The sequence below is a fragment of the Sinohyriopsis cumingii genome, chromosome 17, assembly GCF_028554795.1.
Source record: "Sinohyriopsis cumingii isolate HCF-2022 chromosome 17, ASM2855479v2, whole genome shotgun sequence".
Lineage (NCBI taxonomy): Eukaryota > Metazoa > Mollusca > Bivalvia > Unionida > Unionidae > Sinohyriopsis > Sinohyriopsis cumingii.
This window is the reverse complement of record NC_142977.1, coordinates 104,539,555-104,554,885: the sequence shown is the minus strand read 5'-3', so window position 1 is coordinate 104,554,885 and position 15,331 is coordinate 104,539,555. Positions and strand designations below refer to the sequence as shown.

Sequence of the window (15,331 nt, the reverse complement as noted above, 5' to 3'; positions counted from 1 at the left end):
TTATTTTCACTAATTTTAACTTGTCCTCTGTGTGTGTTGCTTATCTTCACTAATTGTTACTTGTCTTTCCATTTAAAAACCCACATTCATGTATGTTATTAAATATTACTAGTCTCCATAACACCAAAAATATAGATATACAATATATCAAATTATCCATTGCATTGATTCTGTTAACATTTACAGCAACAAAAAATCAGCACTCATAAAATGTGTTTACTGATTGCAGTGGACATGACATTACTTCCTCATTCTTAGGTACCTCAGTTTAAAACTCCCTTTTATTAGGCAGATATGGTCCTGGATCCCATCTTATTGTTTAATAGATATTTAAAACAGGGTCCTCATTTATGACTCCCATTGTCACAGGAATTTAATATGAAAGTTTTGAAAACAAAATGTGATAATTTGTATGATTGTCATCATAATTATGATTGATGGACAAGGAAAAAGCATCCATCACATGCATAAATGTTTATTCTTCACTACAACCATTAACATGCTGTCAATAATAATGTGGACATCTAATAAATACACTCTCCTCAATGTACAAATGAAGATAGACTAATACAATATGTCTATTCCATATCAAATTTCTAGCCAAGCAATAGTAAAGTATTACACCAGGCATGAAGTACACAAAAAGGAATGAATGAAGAAATAATAAACAAGTTATCATGGTTGTGTGCAAGAAATACAGATTAAATGGTGCATTAAAACAATTTTCATATTTTGAGATAAAATTACAAACAATTCAAAGGGTACTTACCAGAAAATATGATAATCTTGTAGGATCTTTGTGAAAAATATGATTGCTGGGTGAAGACAATGTATCCATCACAAGTGCAAAGTGCCTTATGAAATTCGCTGGAAAATGAGAGATATACTTCCATGGGTATGATATGCATAACCATGGGTAGAATGAATGATCTATGACAATGACGTCTTAAGAGGTGAAACTGAATATAGGTTAATAACATGCAAATACCTTTTGTTCCCAGTTCTAGTTATACCTGCAACTCTATTAAAAAGCATGCTGGTGAAGGTGTAATATACCTTATACTTAGAAGTTAAAAACTGATTATATTTTCAGTATACTGCTTTACCAGAAAGAGGTGCCACTACTTCTGAAAGATCCCAGTGCTCTCTTGATACAGCTGGTCCTCACATTGCCCACCATCATTGACGAAGGTGAGGAAAATTTAGCAAGTCGTCTTGCCTTCATTAGATGACACTCAGACATAGATATCGCCTCTCTGTGATTGGGTAGTCTTGTAATCAACTATTTCAGAATTTTCTGTTAAAAAATTTATATATTCCAATGCAGCTTGCCATCACATGAAAGTTTTCTGTCTAAATGTTGTTTGTATGCACATACATCAAAATTTCATTTGCAAGATACAGAAATTATCACTTAATTTGATTGATAAACAGTGAAACAATAATTAATAAATATGTTCTAGAGAAAATAGTAATAATGACGGCTTTTTAATTTTTTTCATTTCATTGGATAGATTTTGGCATAAATCAAACTTTGTTTACATGAACATTGATAGTCACGTGTTGACAGCACACAGTTTGTCTTTTTGGTAGTATCTTAGGTTGAAATTGATATTTTTTCTAGATACAAGATAAGTAGTTGCTGTCACAAAATGTCATCATCCTTTTATAAGACATTTCCTGTCTTTCTTTTTATATATTTGTGTATTATCTCAATATATCTTTATTCATATAGATATTTTCAGATTTAATTTACAGTTAATTCAGTTTGTGACATTTTTATATTGTGGGCTGTATGATGATTTCCTTTAGTCGTCTACCCTTCATTCCTTCATTAAAAATCTTGTAATTGCAACTGTGTTGCAGTTGTTAGTACTTTGTTTTCAAAATTGATATTTCATAGTGTTGAGAATTCAAACATACATAAAAAATAGTGTAAATTTAGTACCTTTGCCATATACCTGTTCAGATTTATTTTCCTACCTGAAATTTTGTCTTTCCCTATATAAAATTTTAAGTAAATTTGACTGGCTAAACATTTTAAATTTCATTTCAAATATCTGACACATTTTTGTTTTAAAAAAATGAGGCATTCTCTCTGTGTGCTTGGTTTAACACTTGAGCACTATGGTCATTATACTGAGCTTGATAAGTGCTTCGTTTAGTACATATTAATAGCCTGAATATAACGGATTCACACCAACATAAGCATTCCTGGGTTATGCTTTAAATATTACAAGAGCCAATTGTTCATTGTCTGGATTCACTTTTTATTTTGAAATTCATCCATCAGCAAAATATGACACTGTTGAGTGGAACCTGAAGTAAGAAAATTGATTTCTCTACAAAACTTTAATTTCTGGACCATGCATGTTGGATAGGAAAGCAGCCTATTCATTTCAAGGGTCAAAGATTAAGGGAATGGCCCATGCCTAATAACTTAAGTTCTGGACCACATACCTGTGGCAGGCTTGCACTTCAAATATGGAAGAGTCCTATTGATTTGGTGGTCAAAAGGTCAAAGGTCATGGTTATTATGACTCAAAGAAAAAAAGAGTATTGCAGAATAACTTTTGTTGTAGGCTAAGTTAATTCATGACACTTTGTTGATGGCTTGTACGTGGCTAATGAATAAATCTACAATTTCTGGGGTCCAGAGGTTAGAATCACAGTCATGGTAAGTCAGATAGGAAAATAATGGTTTCTGCACAGTTCAGTCTAGTTTAAGATCCACACACTTTGACCAAAGATGAGACTGACTGAGACCCATTGTTCAATAATCTCCAGAGTCAATCATGTCATACTAGAGTCAGTCATGTCATACTAGAGTCATTCATGTCATACTAGTGCCCACATTAGAGGACCAGTAAACATGGTAGGCTTATAACATGTCATACTAGAGTCAGTCATGTCATACTAGAGTCATTCATGTCATACTAGTGCCCACATTAGAGGACCAGTAAACATGGTAGGCTTATAACATGTCATACTAGAGTCAGCCATGTCATACTAGTGCCCACATTATTGGACGAGTAAATATGGTAGGCTTATAACGTCATTCAAGGTATTGTTGATTGATTGTTGTGAAACTAACACAGCCAATCTAAAAATTATTGATACTAAGTACACATCATGTCCATTGGATCAGCATATTGACCAATCATGCCACTTGCAGTTTATTAAAGAGTTGTTACTTTTTTTTCACTCGATGTAATTATATGATTCTGTCATGGATTGCCATGAGGCTTGCTGCATTATAGTTATCATCTGAAGACATGCATATTGACCAGTCACTCTACTCCTATGATATAAGTCTGAGTTATTTCCCTTTTTGACCTGAAAGCAGTATATGATTCAGTCTTGTATTGGCAATTAATTATGCAGTTATCAATGAATTTCATTTAATACTTCTTACCTATTCAGAGCATCATCGGAAGATACGCACATTGATAAATCATTGGCGCTCTAGTGATTTTCATCCAAGCTAAACTTGAGTTTTTGCTGGAGACAGTAAGATAGGCTCATTTCCTTCATGAACATAGAGGTGGAATTTGGGAGACTTATAAGATGGACTCATTTCCATTATGGACATGGTGGGATGTGGGGACTTCAAGATTGACTCATTTCCCTCATGGATATGGGGGATGGAGTTTGGGAGACGGTAAGATGGGCTTATTTCCATTATGGACATAGGGGTGGTATGTGGGAGACTGTAAGATAGACTCATTTCCATTATGGACATAGGGATGGGATGTGAGAGACAGTAAGAGAGACTCAATTCCCTCTTGGACATGGGGATGGGATTTTGGAGACCTGTCAGATGGACTCATTTCCATTTTGAACATAGGGTAAGGATGTGGGAGATTGTAAGATAGACTAATTTCCATTAAGGACAATAGGGATCGGATTTGTGAAACTGTAAGATGGACTTATTTCAATTATGAACATAAGGATGGGATGTGGGAGATCTGTCAGATGGACTCATTTCCTTTATGGGCAGAGGGATGGGATGTGGGAGACTGTAAGATAGACTCATTTCCCTCATGAACATAAGGATGGGATGTGGGAGACTATAAGATAAACTCATTTCCATTATGGTCATAGGGATGGGATGTGGAAGACTGTAAGATAGACTCATTTCCATGATGGGCATAGGGATGGGATGTGTGAGACTGTAAGACCCATTTCTGTTATGGGCATAGGGATGGGATGTGGAAGATTGTAAATAGACTCATTTCCATTATGGGCATAGGGATGGGGTGTGGGAGACTGTAAGATAGACTCATTTTCATTATGGGCATAGGGATGGTGTGTGGGAGAGGTGGGTCTGAATATACAAGAACAGATCAGTATTCCTCCACTTAAACGTCAAAAGTAGATTATGCTGGTAAACATGCAGAAGAAATATGATCATCATTGCTGTCTCCAGCTAGATTGAGTAGTGACTGACACAAGAAATTAACTTTAGGTTACATATATATATATATATATATATATATATATATATATATATATATATATATATATATATATATATAATGTTTTAATGTTTAATTTGACAGGGCATTATAATTTCCTGCTGAAGATGATATACAACATGGTGTTCCTCCAGGCACTTGTGATGATGAGCTGTAGGTTCACAGAAGAGGAGAGGGAAGCTTGGAGAAAGATGGGGGCTTTGGTAAGCCAATTTCACATTGTCTATGAAATCAAGATGAAGAAAAAAATGTACACCATATACACAAACAGGCATGTACTGTATTATGAATGAATGAGAGAGAGAGAGAGAGAGAGAATTTGGTCTTTTTTGTTGAAAATATTGTGATAATTTTAACTGTGAAAGAAAAAGATATGTCCTGATTTGAAAGAAAGTGCAATAATTAGGGACTTACAGAAAATCTGACTTTATATTCAGTAAGAGTTCTTAATATTATTTAATAAACCTGTTTTGAAAGATAACTGCCTTAAGAGACCATCTGCTCTAATCAATTGCATAATGTTCTGACCTGTGATATGAGACCACCTGCCTTGAGAGACATTTTGTTGGCAGAAGTATTATTACCCCTGTATTGCTATTTAAATATATTCTTATTTGTTCCATTAAAAATAAATATCTCTTTGCTACTTGGCTGATGAACAAATTGAGAAAGAAGCACAGGAAAATACAAGTTTCCAGGTGATAAATTACTAAGGAAAATGAGCAGATTTGAGGTTTTAAAATAATACAAACCAAAATCAACAATAAAAGTAAATATTGCATGGTTTATATATATGTATTGTGGTGTAGTCTAAGCCCTGGGCTGATGATAATGTACTTGATAATATAACTTGAATATCAGTGCCACATTTTGGGTCTATTGATTAATAGAGGTACTGATATTAGAACTATTTATATTACTGTCAGTGTCAATGAAGGAGGTAAAGGTACTTACATTAGTACCATTTATAATACTGTATTTGATATTGGTACTAATGTTGATGATTGAGGTAGAGGTACCAATATTAGTACTATTTATAATACTGTAAATGTCCATGGCTGTAGAGGTGATAATATTAGGATTTTTATGATACTGTATTTGTCAGTGAAGGTGGTAGAGGTACCAATATTAGTACTATTTATAATACTGTAGAGTCAATGGAGTAGGTAGAGGTATTAAAATTAGTACTATTTATAACACTGTCGAGTCAATGAAGTATTAGAGTTAATAATATCTGTACTATTTATAATTCTGTATATGTTGATTGAGGTAGAGGTAGTAATATTAATCATGCTTATAATTCTGTATTTGTCAGTGAAGGAGGTAGAGGTGTTAATGTTAGTAGTACATATAATACTCTTTGTTGATAAAGGAGGTAGAGGTACAGATATTAGTATGATGTATAATATTGTATGTTGATGAAGGAGGTAGAGGTACAGATATTAATATTTTGGATAATGCTGTATGTTGATGAAGGAGGTAAAGGTACAAATATTAATATTATGTATAATACTGTATGTTGAAGGAGGTAGAGGTACAAGTATTGATATTATGTATAATACTGTATGTTGATGAAGGAGGTAGAGATACAAATATTAATGTTTTGGATAATGCTGTATGTTGGTGAAGGAGGCTGAGATACAGATATTAATATTTTGGATTATTCTGTATGTTGATGACGGAGGTAGAGATACAAATATTAATATTTTGGATAATACTGTATGTTGATGAAGGAGGTAGAGATACAAATATAAATATTTTGTTAATACTGTATGTTGATGAAGGAGGTAGAGGTACAAATATTAATATTATGTATAATACTGTATGTTGATGAAGGCGGTAGAGGTACAGATATTAATATTTTGGATAATACTGTATGTTGATGAAGGAGGTAGAGATACAAATATTAATATTATGTATAATACTGTATGTTGATGAAGGAGGTAGAGGTACAGATATTAACATTTTGGATAATACTGTATGCCAGCTTACTGCATCTGTTAAAACCTGTATAATGGTGGACATTTCCACATCATTTTTCCATATTCATGCTTCTCAGGTAATCGTTAGTAGGTACAGTGCTTATTTATGCAACCCACTTATGCATCCCTTGTTCACTTTCAGGCTCCACTCAGTACCTTAGAGGGTATGATGACGCATGTGATAACACGTTTGGGAAAGAGCTGGCTGTATGACAAAGACTGTGATACTGAGCAAGGCCTGCCTGCTGTAAGTAGCTTTTGATGTAGGTACATACTTAAATCTCACATGGCCATTGTTGGCATTGTGTCCTGTTATTGGCTTTTGATGCAGGTAAATAGTTGAATCTCACATGGCTGATGTTGGCAGAGTATTTTACCCGATGTAGGTATATACCTGAATCTCACATGGCCACTGTTGACAGAGAGTATTGTAAGCCTATTTTAATTGGCAGCAACTAAATGTGATGATTTCTTCTTTGAATACATTACCCAATCATAATACCTTAGGAGAATTATTACTACCTTGCAAATCCAGGCCTCTCAGGTTAAAAACATTTAGCAAAAAAGCTAAAAGTTATCTGTCCACCCAGGTGGCGGTTGTGCAGAATGATCTCCCCTTGTCATAGGGATTGGTGCCAAATGCTATGAATATCTCATTTACCACTTCCATTCATGCCAAGTAGCATGTTCTTGCCAAAGAGGGACCTTGCAAAATCTTCTACCAAGTTTTTTTTTAAAATTCTGCACTTACAAGTTGGACCAGTCTTCACTTCAAAGGGAAGTATACTAGTTCTATATTTCCATCTTTTCTTTCTTCCTGTGACAAGAAAGTTCTGCCTTTACAGTTAAATCATTTTGCTATCACTTGATATTATTTACATACTTGCATGGGTTGGCTATGCAATTTCACAATCGTTTCAGCTATAGTTTTAATTTATATGTGCGTGCAAGTCTGTTGTGGGCTGTAGAAAACTCTTAACATTTTTATAATTTCTGCTACAAGCTGATACATAATGTTAAGTTTTCTATACCAATGCATTTAGCATCTGGGTGCCAAGCTTCAATGAATTTTTCTGTACAAGCCATCATTAATAGCCTAATAGTATTGCGAATTGATATTACATATTGACATTTTGTTGCCTTCATTAACTAGCGCATTATTAATTTTACCAGTATAGAAAATCATTGGGCTTATTTCTACAGGTAAATTGTCTCATAATGGATATTGTAGCACCTACATTTTTTATGATGCTTCAGTTCCTTTTTTAATGTACATGTTTTTGTGTGTGTAATATAGAAAACTTTTTATATTACTGTATATCTTTTTCTCTGGTCAGATAATGAGTACAGGTAAGTTTTCTATACATGGTTTTCTCATTAGCATCCAGCTGATGGATTGTTACTATAAGCAACACTTGAATGATTTTTATCTGTAAGGCACTTAAACAATTGGCCTTCCTACGGATAAGCTGTTACTAGAATTGATTTTTTTCTTTCCAGTTGGTACATGTAATTACTATAAAAGATGTTCAGTAATTCTACTTCGACAGGGTCAAAATCACACGCCTACAGATCATTACTTCAACAGGGACAAAATCACATGCCTACAGGTCATTACTTCAACAGGGTCAAAGTCACATGCCTACAGGTAATTTGTGACACAGATTGTTTATTTAGCATGTGCTTTTAATTATTAATACTGAGGATGTTATTCTATCAGTACAGGTCATGTGCACCCCTCTACAGGTGTTGGTCATAGTGGTCAACTTTGCATGGTTTCTTTTTCTTACATGTTCAAAGCAGGATGATCACTACACTAAGTATATGTAGGGTCTGCTCTATTTTGTGTTGCAGATTTGGACCATGGGCAAAGCCTGTCTGACAATCACTCAACCTGTGTAATTTTTTCTGGAAATCATTCCTGCAATACATGTTGGTCTTGCCTATTATGGACAGAAGTCAGTCATAGCTAGAGGGATGAAAACATTGCTTGCACACAAGTAGTCATACCATATCATTCCTGGGCAGCAACAAGTATTAGTTACAGTCTGGCATATCAGAATTATGGACTGGAGATGTGGGTCAGTATCCTGTACTCCAGCCCTACTTCAAGAACTGGACTACATCCTGCCAGCCAAGATGGCTATGTTCCATCATGATCAGATTTGGCCATATAACTCATCACAGTGAGCCACAACCACAATCAGTCATACATCATCAGCCACCAGAAAACAAACTTGTTCAGTACCACAACTAGCATAGTGCTGCCAAACTATACCCGAGTATGATGCCCAGTTTAGTGCCATTATACCAACAAACCCATTTCATGAAACCAGTTATACATGGATTAGTCTAACTTGTGTAGTGCTGCTAAGCATTCCATGTGGACAATCCCCACTTTATACAGTCACTCTAATGGATCAGACTCACTATATAGTTCTGCTAGGCACTTCTGTGGAAGAATATAGACACCCACATGGATCAGTCTTACCTGCAATAGTACCTCAAAACTTTTCTGGCATACAATGTCCATCTTGGGGCCTCCGTTTTGAACGGTTGTCTCTTCACTCACCCTCAAACCTCTGCGACTCAAGAGACTCTACTTATTGATACATTAGAGGTAACGGGATCTGGCTCGAACATGTTGCAAATGTAGTGGACCACCATCATCAGCATTCTTATCCAGCTGCTTTGCAGGTAGCACAGGAGATGTCAGCTTCACTACCTCAGTCTATAGACCATGAAACTGAGATTATCATTATTAGATTTTATTTGGATGAGTTTTCTCCTCGTTTTTCTACATCACCTGCCAGGCCTACAGCTCTGACATGAATTCTCTACAGAAAATTCTACTTTCAGTTGCTTCCACAATCTGAAGAGTTATTGATATTTTGGGACTGATTATGTCATGAGGTACAAGTTCCAAGCATCTTCGGGTGTATTCTATCACAAATGCCTCCTGTTTTCCATTGAATACTCGTGTGAATTGATTCACAACATCGTGACCATGGGATCAACCTTGTATCCAAAATTTTGATAGACCACAGCTTATATCCTTCCACCATGAATCTTAATTGAATAGCTGGTGCGTATTCATAGGAGGATCCACTTCATAACATAGAGGTACAGTGTCCTATAGCCATAATAGCAACTACAAACTTACAACAAGTAGAAGAGATTCAATGCTCTCTACCCCTACTTTACAGACCTATCTTCACCCAAGGTACACTCCATCATCTATTCTCCTCCTTAATGATCACATTGATGGAATTCACTACAAACCACCATCCCTCTCAATCTCAGCAATAGCAGTGGATTTACAAGGCAACCAACAAGGTCACAGGGATATCCCTTGAGTGCATGCCACTGGGAAACAGTCCTACAACACCTGAGCTATGTGGAAGAGTCCGTGGGAGGTCCAGAGTTTCCACAAGACAGTCCCTATTTCAATGGCATACTTATATGCCCCATATCATACCCTTATTTTAGATCCTGTTAGGAAGAAGGCTCCAATCACTCATGGCTGATTGGATAATTTTTACCATGATGACTTGGGGATCCAACAGTTGTTCCTGGGAACTTGGTATCACGTTCAGTGCACATGCTAAGCCCGTGGCCACAGCTCTATCATCGACAATGCAGCACTTATCAGTTGATCCTCAACCTGAGCTCATTCAGTCAACTCTGTTATGCTCTTGGGTTTGGGGTGGAATACAACAACAGGCCCAAGCGCTGTCCATTGTGAAAACTGCAATCATTGTGGATGTGCAACAGACATGATTTCACGCCCCACTCAAACAGCTATCAGGATTTCTGTGATTCACCTACAACAGGCTACAAACAACAGACTAGTTAAAGTTTGGAGCTAGAGATGATTTTATGTTTTACTCTCCTTTCATTGTCAATCTCTTTTCAATAAGAACATCATAGCCCTAGTCTCCTTTCAAGATTCGGTAGACTAGGTCTGGACTCGGTGTACAACAAGTCGGAAGAATGTGTTCTGTGGGAAAGATATTTGAATTCATGCAATGGTTCATTCTGGGCCTCATTGGGGTAATCGTTGAGTATTCATTTGCCAGCAGAGTTTTGCTCATTATGGCAGTGGACATCTTAGCTCTTGGTACTTTATTGGGCTTTCCTAACAATGATTACATGGTCGAAGTGGAGACCAAACCTTGACAATGGGAACAAACCTCTTCAGTGGGCAACCATTGAAGGTTGCATACCTCTGCAAACACATCCTCTGGGAATCATGATTGTTATGGATGCAAACACAGAGGACTGGGGGGAGCAAGTCTCCTACCTTTTCGGACTGACGGAGCATGGCCCTCTCATGATCATTATATGTTCACATTATTAAAATGGATGCCATTTTTTAAAGCCTGTCATTGGTGGCTGGTGAACCCATACGGGAATTGAGTTCTCATTCAGCCTGATAACTTCACTGTGGTGACTGATCTCAGACAGCAAAGTGGAACAATTACTCGGACATTTGTTTTCTTGTTGGGGATATTATAAAGTGTTGTCCTAAATGACAATCTAGATATGAGTTCAACAAATCCTTGGCTGACTAATGTATTGCCAAACTCAATTTTCTGCATACAGGAACTCATACAAACAGAATGGCTTTTTCATCCCTCATTTTCATATAATACCTGCTCGATGGGATTGACTTCTGATGGACGTTAATGATAAGGTGGTATGTCAATGCAGACCCATTCATCCTAGATTAAATGGGTGATTCACTGGGAAATAACCCCAGCTCAAATAAATTTGTTATGCATTTTGGCTGATGAAGTTAAAGCAATTGCCACAAGCATGGCATTTGACTTGAACCGTTCTCTAACTGACATCCAGTCTGTGGGATGGGGATCGGAGTCGACATTCTCCAGTATTTATCTAAGAGAGTTTAACTTGATCTGGTAGGACCTAAAGCTATTATGCAACAGGTCACCTTTCCAGGTCGTTCGACAGCTTCATAAGAAGCAGCTTTGTGACTTTCGCTGCATACCATAGGGGACCATGGTAAAGGGATGTATCCCTCTCCACCATTTACCTGTTCTCTAAAGGTATTATGATTGGGTAACATGTTCAGCGAAGAAAGTAATTTTTTTCTAGTAAAATATGTTTCTTTGCAAATACTTTCCCAATCATTATACACATACATCCCAGCGTCCCCTCAGTTACAGTCATATAGAGAAAATACCTTCTACTCCAGTAGTAACTGTAACTGAGATATCCAAAAGGATTTAGCACCAATCCTGTACCAAGGGGAGATCACTCTGACCAACTGCCACTTTTAACTTTGTTGCCAAAAGTTTTTAACCTGTCAGGTCTGGATTTGCAAGGTAGTACTAATTCTCCTAAGGTGTTATGACTGGGTAAGTGTTCATGAAGAAACATATTTAATTAGAACAAAAATTAGTTTTCCAGTGTTAAAGTGTTTTGTGAATATATAGTATCATCAGTTTATTTTTGCTCATACCAGAATGAGATTCTTTTAATATGAAAAACGTCTGTTTCAATTTACAGATAGATTCCCCATGCAAATTACATGAAATTAAATAGCACGGAAAAAAGTAAATTCAGGTTAATGGTAGCACAAAATACTTTTTGACAATGGATGCAGTTAAGGATGTACCCTCTCATCATTGAAGGCAGCCACTTTAAAATGTTCAGTTATTGAAGAAGAATAAAGAAAATGAGAGCACTTTATATGCAACAAGTCTTCTTTTGGCCATTGTAATTTCAATTTTTCCAATTATTTATCAGAGGTAATGAAGGTATTATTGAATCTGTGCAATTTTGTTTTTCCTGCAGATTTGCCAGAGTGTATGGTCCCCTCAGAGTGTTGAGTGCCTTATCCAGGATTATTTCTGTCCATTCCTAAAGATTTGTGCTCTCATCAAACATCACCTTTTCCAAAGAGAGTTTCCTGAAAAAGGGGTAAGAAAGCAATACCTTAGAAACTGAGAGATTTGTCAAGAGAAATGGACATGGGCCACACATTTATAAAAAATAAAAAAAATTGTTGTTATTAGGCACATGTTTGTGTACATTGTTTTGTAACTGGAATGGAAAATGAAATGGCAACAAAGAAATCTCATGTTTTATTCCTTCTTGCTGCAAACAAAATGAAAGATTATCAGTGTAAAGTCACATTCATCACAGTTCTCAATTTCCTTAGATTTTCATTCTTTTAAGTTACAGTAATGTGTCACAGTGAATGAGCAATAGCATCCCCTTTTGGTGACACAATAAAGACAATGCACTGAATTTTGGCAAGGGTAAAAGGTCTCTTCAGAACTTTTGTCTTCAGGATTGGGACCGAAATTTCTTCAAGTAAGGAGTCCTGGTCTCCAACTTTAAAAGTCCTAGCTATAACCCTGATGGAGGGCCATATCAACATGGGATCGTCACTATAGCATTTTTTTATGCTCTCTAGTTTGGACCTGTGTTATGAAAATGGTACTGATCTGACATCCATTATGGTTGCCATGGTGGCAGTCTTATTATCCCCACTCGTCCTGACTGGATATGTGTAATGACATGGGGTTTTCACTAAAAGACTTTTTATGATACCTAGTTAGTTCTGAATGAAAATGGCTCACTTTAGACATCCTATATAGCTGTTAATGCTACTCCAGACTGGATGTTCATATCAACATGAGGTTTTCACTAATTAAAAAGACTTATTATGATGTCTAGTGGTACTAAATGAAAGTGATACCAATCTGACAATGGATCTGGTTGCCAGGGCATCTATATTTAGAACTTGAAGTTATAAAAACAATTTCCACTGATCCACTGATCACCCATAACAGGTTTACTGAACTTGCCTAAATTTCTCTGATCCTAACAGACTGCTCTGGTGGCCTAAGTGGTTAGAGCATCTGCCTCAGATGTGGGAGGTCACAGGTTTGTACCCTGGCTCAGCATTAAGAGGTTAGTGTTAGGACTGGTAGGGCTGGTGTCAGGATAATATGATTGGTTGGAACATTATGTTAAACATCTGTGGCATGATGCCCCAGTGTTAGACATCACTATAATCTGTCACGCAGCAGACATTGTAGCATTATGACTTAAATGGCACCCTGTCGTAAGCGTGCAGGTCAAAAACGCGCCACCAAATGTGTGCCGACAAAAGTGTGCAGCGAAATTTGCCAGTCAAATGTGCACTGTCAAAAGCACGCAGCGTAAACTATAAGCCTGTAATCTTATTATGACTTTGATTGATAAATGTCTCATTTTGAATGAAATAAACTAACAGTTTGAATCGCTGTTTCTATTGAGTAGAAATAAAGTAATTGTTTCAATCACTGCTTTCATTGAGCAGACATCAAGGTGCGTATTTATGCAGTATAAGCCTAGAAAACTTTAAATTCCAAATTCTTTTTGTAAAAATTTAAAAATCCTATCTAACCATGGAAAAGACTGAGTTGCAGAAGGCAAAAGAGCATATCATAACTGATGGATATCAATAAAGAGTGAATATTTGCTTATTTATTTGACAAAATCACTTTTATAATTTATGCCTTTTGCGCTTTTGTCTTGTGTGATTTTGTCTTGCATGCTTTTGTTGGTGTGCGCTTTTGTCGGCGCGCATTTGTTTGTGAGCTTTTGACCTGCATGCTAATGACTGGATACTGACTTAAATATTGTCAAAGCTATGTTGAAATCCAAATCACAAACACACTGACCCTAACAATATCACAACTGTCAAAGAATGATGTGCCATATGCATTTTCATATTTTTCCAGATACTCAGTGCAGAAAGTACATCACATCCTTTTCAGGATGTTTCAGCCATTCATTTTACCATGATTTCTGGTACTTTTGCATTCTGTTCCCTTGATAATATTTTCAGTTGTGCCTTTTTGCAAGTCTGATCTGTTAGCTATTATTCTTATTTCGATTTCCACTATTGGTGCCCATCCTAGCAAGAGAACTTACAGTTTTCCACTATGCAGCAAATGTTTATCAACAGCAGTCTGAAGAAATCTTGGTTAATTAGCAAAATAAAAGAACACATCACCATTTCTACCACAGGCATTCACAGTAAAATGTGTTATATTAACATGATAAATAGGTCAGTTAACTTTAAGAGGGAATGTCAACCCATTTTTTGTTAGATACATCCAACATAAGACCACTTGTTAACCAATGAGGGTAAGTAGCAGAAATTTTGCTGATGTGTGAGGGCTGGGATTTAGTGATCTATCTGAAAACTTACTGATCTCAGATTAGTTGATTAGCTATAATTACTGTGCCGTGCATATTGGAAATCATGTTATTACTATTTATCATGTATAAATGGTCATCTGAACATTGGGATTTCACCAAAGGACTTCTTACGATGTTTAGTTGATCCAAAATGAAAATGGTGCCCATCAGGCTGAAAAGGCTGAAAAATCTTGTCACTACAGAACCTGAACATAAGGACATATCAATATGGACTTTTCACTGAAAGCTTTCATATGATGTCTTGTTGGTACTAGAGGAAAAAATGTTTATTTTACGTGCAGTATAAATAAGATTTTAAATCTCAGTGACATTTCAAGCTTTCAGTGCTGTATTATGCTTTCTTTAATGTGGCAAAAAAAGGATTTGAGTCTCATGTTTTCATTTCTTCTTTAATATATTTCAGATTTTTGAACGATATAAAAAAATATGTAGTTTAAATTATGCCAACAAATCCTTGAAATTTTCCTTGCCTGTCCTTTTCTACTTTTTTTTTTCTTTTTCTGCAAGTTTTTTTAAATTGGATTCCATCTTTTATCAATTTAGGCAAAAGGAGAAATATGTGTGTTTCTGTTTGGTCAACCATACCTGTTTTGTGTTCCTGACCCTGGTACCTACCTGCCTCCAGTT

General features: G+C 36.1%; 1 protein-coding gene across 1 annotated transcript in view; it reads left to right on the top strand.

Annotated features, from left to right (window-relative positions):
• The window catches only part of LOC149779599 (E3 ubiquitin-protein ligase ubr3-like), a 126,458-nt gene that overhangs the window by 88,540 nt on the left and 22,587 nt on the right, over nucleotides 1-15,331 (top strand). Inside the window, exons 30-33 of the mRNA XM_089940369.1 lie at nucleotides 1,094-1,191; nucleotides 4,563-4,681; nucleotides 6,603-6,707; nucleotides 12,281-12,406. Coding sequence (XP_089796495.1) covers nucleotides 1,094-1,191; nucleotides 4,563-4,681; nucleotides 6,603-6,707; nucleotides 12,281-12,406 — 448 coding nt within the window. The remainder of the gene's footprint in view (nucleotides 1-1,093; nucleotides 1,192-4,562; nucleotides 4,682-6,602; nucleotides 6,708-12,280; nucleotides 12,407-15,331) is intronic.